This window comes from Protobothrops mucrosquamatus, unplaced genomic scaffold (genome assembly GCF_001527695.2).
Source record: "Protobothrops mucrosquamatus isolate PMUCROS unplaced genomic scaffold, P.Mucros_1.0 scaffold881, whole genome shotgun sequence".
In the NCBI taxonomy this organism is placed as follows: Eukaryota; Metazoa; Chordata; class Lepidosauria; order Squamata; family Viperidae; genus Protobothrops; species Protobothrops mucrosquamatus.
In genome coordinates, this window is record NW_015387135.1 from 463,676 (window position 1) to 474,442 (window position 10,767).

At 44.0% G+C, this 10,767-nt stretch overlaps 1 protein-coding gene across 1 annotated transcript in view; it reads right to left on the reverse strand.

Moving 5' to 3' along the window:
• The window catches only part of LOC107290401 (histone-lysine N-methyltransferase EZH2), a gene marked incomplete in the record, with an annotated part of 140,168 nt that extends 136,013 nt beyond the window's left edge, over window positions 1-4,155 (reverse strand). The window contains 2 exon segments of the mRNA XM_029284743.1: window positions 331-553; window positions 4,112-4,155. Coding sequence (XP_029140576.1) covers window positions 331-553; window positions 4,112-4,155 — 267 coding nt within the window.
• Between the last annotated feature and the right edge of the window lie 6,612 nt (window positions 4,156-10,767).

The following is a 10,767-nucleotide window of genomic DNA, read 5'->3' on the forward strand; positions in this document are numbered from 1 at the left end:
ATTCCAGCTTGCAGGACTGGCCTAGGGTAATTTTTAGGGGGGTTTTAATTATATTTTAATTCGACAAATATTTAATATTCTTTTTAATTAATTTTAAATTTGTATTGTCTTGTATGTATTTTAAATAGATTGTCAGCCGCCCTGAGTCCTACGGGAGAAGGGCGGGATATAAATTCAAATATAAATAAATAAAAATAAAAGATTCTTTGGCAAATCTAATTCAACAGTCACAGGGTTGATAAGGCGCTTAACAGGAAAAGGTCTTATAAATTTAGGCCCCAATTTCTTTGAAGGTTGTAGAGACTATAAATATTTCGTAGAGAGGAATACACGGTCCGCAACTTTGTACGGTTTCTGTTCTACCCTCCGTTTGTCAGCTTGGGCTTTATAGGCCTCCCTGGCTTCATCCAGGGCCTTCCTGACCACTGGCCAGGTGTTTTCCAATTGTTTGATCCACTCCTGCAAGGAGGGGATCTCAGGTTCTTTGGTGAGGAGTTCAGGCATGGCCACAAAGGTTTGACCATTTGCTACTTGAAATGGAGTGAAACCAGTACTAGAGTGTACAGCAGATATGTCAAACACAAGGCCCGGGTGCCGGATGCGGCCCGCGAAGTGGTTTCATGTGGCCCGCGAAGCCATCCTGGAAACAGTGAGGGAACGGCCCCCTCTGCCTTGGCCCTGGCCCAGGCCAGCCAGGAGCCAATGTACAATTTTGTGGTGGCCATCTATGCTGAAACGCATTCAGTCTTAGCACCACAAGGTCCTGCCCTGCTGCCCTTTCACCATCCCCTTGCCCCCTCCTCCTGGCCTATCCTGGGGGTCTCCCATCCTATTGCTAAGGAAGCTTTGGATACAAAGCCGGGTCTCCTCCCATGGAGAGGGAATGGGCCTCCCTGACTTTGCCCTCGTACCCATCATGAGCAACCTGGGTAAGGAGAGCACAGTAGCAGAAGCCTTGAGGAGGTAAGTGCAGCTGGGCACCCCCTTGGGGAAGTGGGGCTGGGCTTGGTGCCGTGGGTGCTCGAGGGCCAGGCTGGGCATTTGACCTCTGCTGCCCAGGGCTCCGTGCAGCCCGCACCACCATCCAGCCCCCCCGCATGGCCTGAGAGGAACAGTGAGGCTCCTCCAGTGGACCATGCCTTGGCACTTGTCCTGGTCCCACCCCCTTCTGCCAGAGACCCTCAGATCTGTCCCACTCCTGCCCAGGCCCCCACAGGCACCCTTGACGCGAACGATGTAGAGCTGGCCATCCCCACCCAGTAGGCCACACCCACTCCATCCACGCCCACCCAGTAGGCCACACCCACCCGCCCCCCCAAGGGCAACCGCAATGCTGATGCGGCCCTCAATGAAATTGAGTTTGACACCCCTGGTGTACAGCATTATTACAGGCAACCTCAGCAAACGGTAGCAGGTTGGTCCAATTGTCTTGTTGGTAATTAATAAAACATCTCAGGTACTGTTCTAGAACTGAGTTAAGTCTCTATGTCCCCCCATTAGTTTGAGGATGGTGCAAAGATGATAGCCCCTGAGAAGAACCCATTAAGTCCAGAAAAGCCTTCCAGAACTTAGAAGTGAATTGAATTCCTCGGTCTGAAATTATACGTTGCGGGGCTCCATGAAACCGGTATATGTTCTGCACAAATAGTTTAGCTAAAGTTTTTGCAGTTGGAATCTTAGGGCATGGGATGAAGTGAACTTGTCTGGAGAACAAGTCTGTTACAACCCAAATTACAGTGTTGCCAGCACTTTCAGGAAATTCTACAATGAAATCCATAGAATTCTCTCTCCAGGGTGCTGACAGACTCGCTACTGACTGCAGCAGACCTGGGGATTTCCCTTGTCGCCTCTTGGCAGATGCCCATGTGGGGCAGCTGGCCACATAGCTTTCTATGTCCTTTTTCAATGCAGGCCACCAAAATTGTCTCTTAATAAGATGTAAGGTTTTTACAAAACTAAAATGTCCAGCAGTTTTCAAATCGTGTTCTGCTTGCATCACTTTTAGTCTCAAGGCTGCTGGGACATAAAGTTTCTCTCCAATCCACGCTAATCCATCCTTTAATGTACACAGGTTATAATGGTTACGAAACCATTCATCTGTTTCTAAAGTGACTTTAAATTCCTGTATTAAAGTACTTATAACAGGTTCCACTGGTTTTGATTGGGCGCTGATGGTTACCGGGACCGCCAGTTGATGAGGATGCAGAAATGGTTTGGCCACTTCTACTTTCTTACTGTTATATTGTTGTAACCTGGATAAGGAATCAGCCAGAAAATTCTTCCCCCCAGGGAGATAATGAATTGTAAAGTTGAAACGATGGAAATGTTGGGACCACCTTGCTTGTTTAGGGGAGAGTTTTCTGGGTGTTTACATGGCTTCAAGGTTCTTATGATCAGTCCATACTTGAAATGGTATTTTATTTCCTTCAAGGAAATGCCTCCAAGTGAGCAAAGCCCACCGTACGGCATAGGCCTCTCTCTCCCAGGCTGCCCACCTCTGTTCAGTCTGACAATTTTTTCGACGTGTAAGCACAAGGTTGCAATTGTCTATCTTTATTTCTTTGGAGCAAAACTGCTCCCACAGCCACATTGCTGGCATCAGCCTGAATTATAAAGGGTTGTTCTGGGTCCGGATGTTTCAAAACCGGCTCCATAGAAAAAAGTCTCTTAATTTTCTCAAAAGCCACTTGACATTCTCCTGTCCATTTTAATGGTTGACTAGGCTTTGGCTTATCCCCCCCTCTGGTCTTTAACAGGTTCGTGATTGGGAGGGCAATCTGTGCAAAAGATGGGATGAACTGTCTGTAGAAATGTGCAAATCCTAGGAAACTTTGGAGTTGTTTCCTGGTTTTGGGGGTGCCCAGTCTAAGACTGCCCTCACTTTCTCTGGGTCAATCTCTATCCCTTCATCTGATATGCGATAACCCAGATAATCAATGCGATCTTTGTGGAATTCACATTTTGATAGTTTGGCATACAGTTTGGCAGAGCGTAGTTTTTTCAGTACTGCTCTGACTAGCTTAATGTGCTCATCTTTTGTTTCCGTGTAAATGTGGATATCGTTCAGGTAAACTAGAACCCCCTTATACAAGTGATCACATAGGACTTCATTGATCAGTTGCATGAATACTGCAGGGGGCCCCTGTAGTCCAAACGGGAGAACTTTAAATTGGAAGCAACCCAATGGGCAATTGAAAGCAGTTTTCCACTCATCACCTTTCTTTATTCTTATTCTATAATAAGCCTCTCTCAAGTCCAGTTTTGAGAAAAAAATTCTTTTCGATAGGTGCGCCAACATGTCTTTCATTAAAGGCAATGGATACATGTTTTCCATGCAAACAGCGTTGAGGCTTCTATAATCCATGCAGAGACGAAGAGAGCCATCTTTCGTCTCTCTGAATAACACAGGGGCTGCTACCCAGGGTCTAGCTGGCTCGATAACCCCCCACTCTAAGTTCTTTTTGATAATTTTTTCCAGTTTGTTCAACTCTCTAGGAGTCATTGAGTACATTTTAGGTTTTGGCAATTTCGCCCCTGGGATGATTTCTATTGCACAGTCTATGGGTCGGTGAGGGGGGAGTTCGTCCGCCCTCTGCTTGCTGAAAGCTTCAGCCAAATCTCAGTATTCCATTGGGAGGCTTTGCAAGTCTGACTCACTGAGGGTGAAGGCAAAATCACAACATAATCCACATCTCCCGCCGTTTTCTTTAGTGATGGGCAGGGCTTGCCCCTGTGGGAATCTCAGTTGCCCTTCCCTCCAGTTGATCATGGGGTTCCAATTCTTTAGCCAAGCCAGTCCCAGAACTAATAGCCACTCCATTCCTGAGGCCACAATAAACGTTAAAGTCTCTGTGTGGCCACCCAGGTCGATGTATAAGGGTCTGGTGGCAAAACTAGCAGGTACCCCCACTGCAACACAACCATCCAGTTGGCAAAAAGTAATTGGAGTCTTAAGTCTCCTGAGGGGGATCCACATTTTCCCCACTAGTTCTGGGCTAATCATGCACAGGGTACACCCCGAGTCCAGCAAGGCTGCTAATTTCACTGTCCTCCCAGTGCCGGGTATGGAAAGTTCTAGGGGCACTGTTATGGGGTCAATTGGCCCACTCACCAATGGGTTGTCCCCGTAGTCGTCCTCCGCCGCTCCTGGGTCATCGTAACGTGGAGTCGAAGCTCGACCCTCTTGATTGCAATCCCAGGGGAGCTCTATGACTTCCTCGGATCTCATTGCAGTCTCCCTGGGGCACGATAGGGTTCTCAGGGGTCTCCCGGCCGGTAGATGATCCCCTCTCTTGGCAGGTGTTTTACTGCGGCAATCCATGGTGCAATGTCCCTCTTTGCCACATTTGAAGCAGGCAGTGCTGCGAGGCGGGGCAGGTGAAGCTCATGTAGTCTCCCCTCGCTTCTCGGTCTATTGCTTGAAGCTTGGTCTCACCGGGTGATGCAGATGCTTGCGTTGATCAATCTCCCCTTCCTCAGCTAGCAGGCACCAGTCATACAGCCGCCCTGGGGCTCCACGAGCTACGCAGGCATTGTACAGCTCTTCATTGAGTCCATCCTGGAAACAGCTTACCAATATGTCCTCTGGCCAGCGCAGGCGACTGGCCAACACTCTGAACTCCTCGGTATACTCAGCAACTGGTCTCCTTCCTTGCTTCACTGTCTTAATCCACTCCCAGGCTTTCTTACCAGCCAGCCAGTATTCGAAACGCCTGCGGAGTACAGCCATAAAATGATTGAAGTTTCTCAATTCGGGTGTGTTGCAGTTGTAAAGGGTCACCATCCAATCAGCTGCTCCACCTTCCAGAGCCAGGGTGACCACACAAACTTTCTCGACATCGGTAGGCAGTGTTCTCCCATAGATCTGCATGTAGGTGAACAAACTTCCATCAAACTTCACTCCGATTGGAATTGGTTTCACTTTGGCTGGCTGAGGAGGTCTGCCTCTGGCTCCTTGAGATGGACGGCCCCGCCGCTGTGCTGCCTCCTGGGCTCCAGCCACTGCCGTCTCTCGGAACTCCGATTCCCCCTCCGACTCTTCTTCCGACTCACGGCTTTCCTTCAGCTGCATTTTAAATTCATCAAGGGTCTTTTTCACATACTCCATCACCACTTCCATTGCCCCCGATTTCGGTTCCTCCTTTTCTCCATCTTTGTCAGGAGGGGCAGGCTCTGGATTTTTCTTCTTTGCTTTTTTCTTTCCTCCACCTCGAGTAAGAGCGACTTTTGGGGCTTTGTCCTCCCATCCTTCCTTCTTTCCAACCCCAAGTGACCATCTGGGTCGATCTTCTTCACCAGAAGGTCCGGCCTCTTCCAGGTCCCTGGAGAGGCTCTCATTGGCTTTTAGGCAGAGGAGAGCTTCGGACCATTTCTCCGCCTGGAACTCCTCCATGTAGAAATAGTTTGCGACTAGGGCAGCAGCTTCTTCGGGTTGAGTACTATGCAGATCTCACCTTATGTAATGACCCAGTTCAACTAACCACCCAAAAAAGCAGAACTCTTGAAACAGGCATTTTCTCAAAAGGATACTTTTATCTGGGGTCAGTGACAGTAGGGAAGTCAAGGTGAGATCTGGGGGAAATCCTGCGCAAATGGTATAGTTAAGCAAGCAATATTCCTCCTCCCACCAAAGTCATAATGTCCATTTGAAATTTAGCCAACCCACAGGTGGTATGATGTGTGGGTAACTGGCACAGTTGGCACGCATCTCAAGGTCTTCTCCAGCTTTCGTTTCTCTGTAACCGTCTCCCTGATAAGGGAGATGCATTCCTTTCTCAAGGATGGAGGCAGGAGAGGGAAAGTAGAAAGCAAAAGTTATCCCAAGCTTCCCCTCCCCCCAGCAGAATGGCAGGCCCCAAAACTAGAATACATATGCAAAGGAAAACACAGAGGTTTTGGGGACCTGACACCCAGATATATTGGAAGACAAAGTAACACTGACACTGAAACAGATGCCAAAACAAAAAGGCCTGGAACCAAAAGCATCCATCAAATTCTATCAGAATTGCTTAAATCAATAAAAATAGCAGTACAGGTAGTCCTCAACTTACAACCATTCATTCAGGGACCATATGAAATTACGACGGTGCTAAATGGACTTACGACCTATGACCAAAGTTATGGCTGTTGCAGCACCCCCGCGGAAAAGTCATTGAAACCTGGGCAATTGGCAACCTGTTGACAATTATGACCTGTTGCCAAGTGCCCCATGATAATGTGGTACCCATTTGTAATCTTCCCTGCTGGCTTTCCCAGAAAGCCAATGGGAAGCCAACAGGGAAGGTCACAAGCTGCTGCCACCTGCTGAGAGGACTCCCTCTAGACTCTGGGGACTGTTTGAAAAAGGTCTGTGGCAAAATCCAAGCAGGATTTTCAGCAACGTAGGATTTTCAGCCACAGTAGAGAAAATTCAGAAGCCTCTTGACTCTGGGGCTGAAAATCCAAGCGGTTATGAGGCCCTTGCACACCCTTACTTACCCTCCCATGTACCTCCTCACTCTTTCCTCCACCCGGCAGCGCCTGGTGCTTGCAACTTCCTGCTGACTTCCCCACTGACTTGACTGTGGGAAGCCAACAGGAAGTTGCATCACCTGATGACCATGGCATTCACTTAACAATGGCAACCAGGACTATCGGGATTGCTGTCACTAAGTAGTCGCACTTTACAACTTTACATTGCTTAGCATCAGAAAATTCCCATCCCAACTGTGGTTGTAAGTCGAGGACGAGGACTATCTGTAATTACAAAACTATGTCAAAAAAGCTGGACAACCAGTAATTTTGCAGCCCAATGACTGCAAAAGGACAGTGTTCATTCTAATCCCAAAGAAGAGTGACTCACTTCTATTTAATTTTATATACAGTGTTTACGAATCTTATAGAGAGAGGCAGGGGTGCCTATCCTAAGACAAATTTTAGATGAACTGGAAATTGGAATGACGATTAGTGGCAGAAATATTAACAGTCTATGATATGCAGATGACACCACTCTATTGTTACAAAATGAAGAGGCTATAAAACTTATCCCAAAAGTAGGACTTCTGGTTTTGTGCAATAGTGCAGCAGCCGAGAGATTGCGGAGCTCCGTACCCTTCAGCTGATTTTCTTCCTGTTAGGGGACCCTAAATGGGCCAGAAGTCACACCGAAGAGGCGGCAAAGAAGGAAGGAAGTCCCGTGGACCACAGAGAAATGGCAGTTGACCCGATCGGTCCAGGAGAAGCCTTCCAGAAACCAACAGGAGAAAGACAAGCCTAACTTCAGAGTCTAGCCCAAGCTACAAGCAACCAAAGTCAAAAAGTACTACTTTAAGCTGATTGTAAACAGTGCGTTTGAATCTGGATAAGAACATCAATTTTCTCTATCCTACTTATTAACTTTCCTGAAGAAAAAAAAATCCTAAGAAGCAAAAAACGTCCGAAAGTGAAGGAGGGGGATCTTTGCCCCATCCTTTTACTAACAGAAGCAGCGAATTAAATCTTTTATGGAGGACCAAAACACATAGAAATGAAATGAATATAAAACCTAAATTTGGATAAGTTTGAAATTGCTGAATGGTTAAGATTCTCATTTTAGACTTCTGGTTTGGTCTGAGGACGGGACGGATGAAAGTTCCAGCTTCTCGGTCTGGTTTCGCTTCGCCCAGCGTCCCTTAAAGGGGCGGAAAGTTGCCCTGGAGGGGCAACGAATTAAGAGGGACACTCCAGGAGCTTGGATCTGGTGGCGAACAATCTGAACGAACTGAAGAACCCCTCTAAAGGGGCGGAAGAAAGGCTGCCGGGAGAGCCGAGGCAGCCCAAGTCGTCTCCAGCCGGAAGGGAAGCTCCGCAAAACAGCTGATCTTCAACAATGAGCTGAGTCTGGGCGAGCTGAAGTCTTTTCCTTCTCCTTGAGGATTAAAAATGTTGAGACCCTGATGGGGAGAAGCTGAAAGAGTAAAGACCCCCAGAAAGACTAACTCAAAAGCAGCGAGTAATTGTAACAAGGGGAAAGCGGTTTAAGAATATCGGAGAGTGATAAATAAGCCGAGGAGACTTCCGGTTCCTGCATGCAGCGAAGCAGTTGAGAGACTCGGGATTCCGAGCTCTCCATCTGAGTTTCTTTCTGTTAGGGGACCCTAAATGGGCCAGAAGCCGCCCCGGAGAGGTGGCAATGAAGGAAGTCCCAGGCACCTAGGAGAGATGGCGGTCGAACCAATCAGTCCAGGAGAAGCCTTCCAGAAACCAACAGGAGAAAGGCTGGCTTAACTTCAGAGTCCAGCCCTAGCTGCAAGCAAAGGAAGTCAAAAGCACTAATTTAAGCTGATCGTAAACACTGGGCTTGAATCTGGGTAAGAATCATTGATTTTCTCTATCCTACCTACTCTCCTGAAGGGGAGAAACTCCCAAGAAACAAAAAAAATCCTCCGAAAGTGAAGAAAGGGGGTGGGGGGTTGCCCCCATCCTTTTCCTACCGGAAGCGGCAAATTTTAACCTTTCACGGAGGAATAAAATATGAAAAATGAACCAGTGATGACACCTACTGGTGGATGAGGATTATGACAGTCAAGGTAAAACCAGAGGAAAAAAATTAATCTTGCCTGTGACCTTCAAAGTTATAACAAAGTACAGCTGTGTAGATAAAGTGAGACTTGTAAACCTGAGGGAACAAAAATAGAACAACAACAACAACAACAACAAAAAGAACTTTATTCTCTGGACTATAAGTATTTATCCAATTCTGACTCCAAAGCTATTTCCAAAGTGGGGGAAAAAATCTGGACTTTTGGTCATTATGGAAAATCAGACATTTATAGGAAATACTTATCAAGAAAAAATGAATACTTTTCAAGAGATATATGTAAAGCTGCAACTAATTCAAAGAACAATGATCTCAAATCACAAAGAAATTCAGAATAACTTTGAAAATATAAGTCAACTTATCTCCAATTTAAGCTTATACCAAAAAAATCCTCAGGAAAATACAGCAGAGAAGGAACAGACAAAACAGATGACTGAACATAAATTTGAGGCTAGAGACTTGAAGATGGAATTCTACAAAACAAAGGAGTATGATCTAATCCAAGTGGAAAAAATGTACAAGAAATACTAGATTTTTCAACACTACAAAATAAATTTGAGGACAAGAAAAAAGATTGGATAAAACATTCTACAGAAATATCAGGAAAAACACCAGAACTAGAGAGACAAAAAGCGACAAGAGAAGCAGAGAGAAAGAGAAGGAAAAAGATTCCTAATAAAAAGCAGTGGGCAAATGCCTCTAACAAAGATACTGACTTACTTTTTATATCTACAGCAACATTTATGAACATACGGAAAAACCTTTTGATTCAACAAAATATACAGATTAAGAAAGATATTGGGCAAAGGAAAAAGATTAAGATGGAAACCAAGAAAATAGATAATGGGACCTATCAGAGAGAATACTTAAAAAAGAAACATTTGTTTGAATATGGTTAAAGAAATAGAAAAACTTTGGAATATATTATTTTAAGAGGGATGAATTCTAATCTAAATAATATAGTATGCTTTTTTCTTTTGTGTTCTTCCTCTTGCTATGAGTAACATAAAAAAGTTGAAATGATTTAAATAAAGGAAATGTTTTAGATACTTAAATGTGAATGAATCTAAGAAAAATAAAAAAAATGTTGTGAGTAAGAGTTAAAGGACTAGATGACTAGATACCGTATATTGAATGGAATGTTTAAAGATTAAAGATTAAATATATTCTTAATTATGGTTTAAAAGAATAAGAAATTAAGGAAATAAATATATATTAGCCTAGGAGGGATAGATATTTTAAATAGTATGTTATTTCTTATGTGTCTTTACTCTTGTTTTCCTTTCTCTTTTTTCTTTTTCTTTTTTTTCTTTCTCTTTTCATTGTTTTATTTATTTCTTAAGAAATGTAAAAGTGTGAGATGGCTTACTGTATATGGAAAAATAAGAGTTAAATTTGTAAATGTAAATGTAATTAACCTTTGAGAAAATCTTCACCAGCAAGAATATCTAGAATTTGGTGGGAGAAATAAACTAAAATAAGGATTGTAACAGGATTCATGATGAGGCAATCAGAATGATTGAATAGAAAAAAATATTATACTAATATGATTATTATGTTTAGGTATATTGCAAAAAGATTATTCAATAGTTATTTATCAAAATAATAAGAATTGTATTAACCCAATGCTTGCAAAAGAGGTTATTTTGGAGAAAGAGGAAATCAACTAAAATTAATATGTGGAATATGGATTATAGAAATTGTTAATGATTCTTTTACAAATGTAACCCAGACAACACACTATAATAATAATAATAATAATAATAATAATAATAATAATAATAAGAATAAGAATAATAAGAATAATAATAATAATAATAATAATAATAATAATAATAATAATAATAATAATAAAAAGTTGGAAGGGACCTTGGAGGTCATCGAGTCCAACCCCCTGCTCAGGCAGGAACCCTACACCATTTCAGACAAACGGCTGTCCAGTCTCTTCTTAAAAACTTCCAGTGTTGGAGCATTCACCGCTTCTGGAGGCAGGTTGTTCCACTGGTTAATGGTTCTAACTGTCAGGAAGTTTCTCCTTAGTTCTAAGTTGCTTCTCTCCTTGATCAGTTTCCATCCATTGCTTCTCGTCCTGCCTTCAGGCGCCTTGGAGAATAGCTTGACTCCCTCTTCTTTGTGGCAGCCCCTGAGATATTGGAACACTGCTATCATGTCCCCCCTCGTCCTTCTCTTCGTTAAACTAGACATACCCA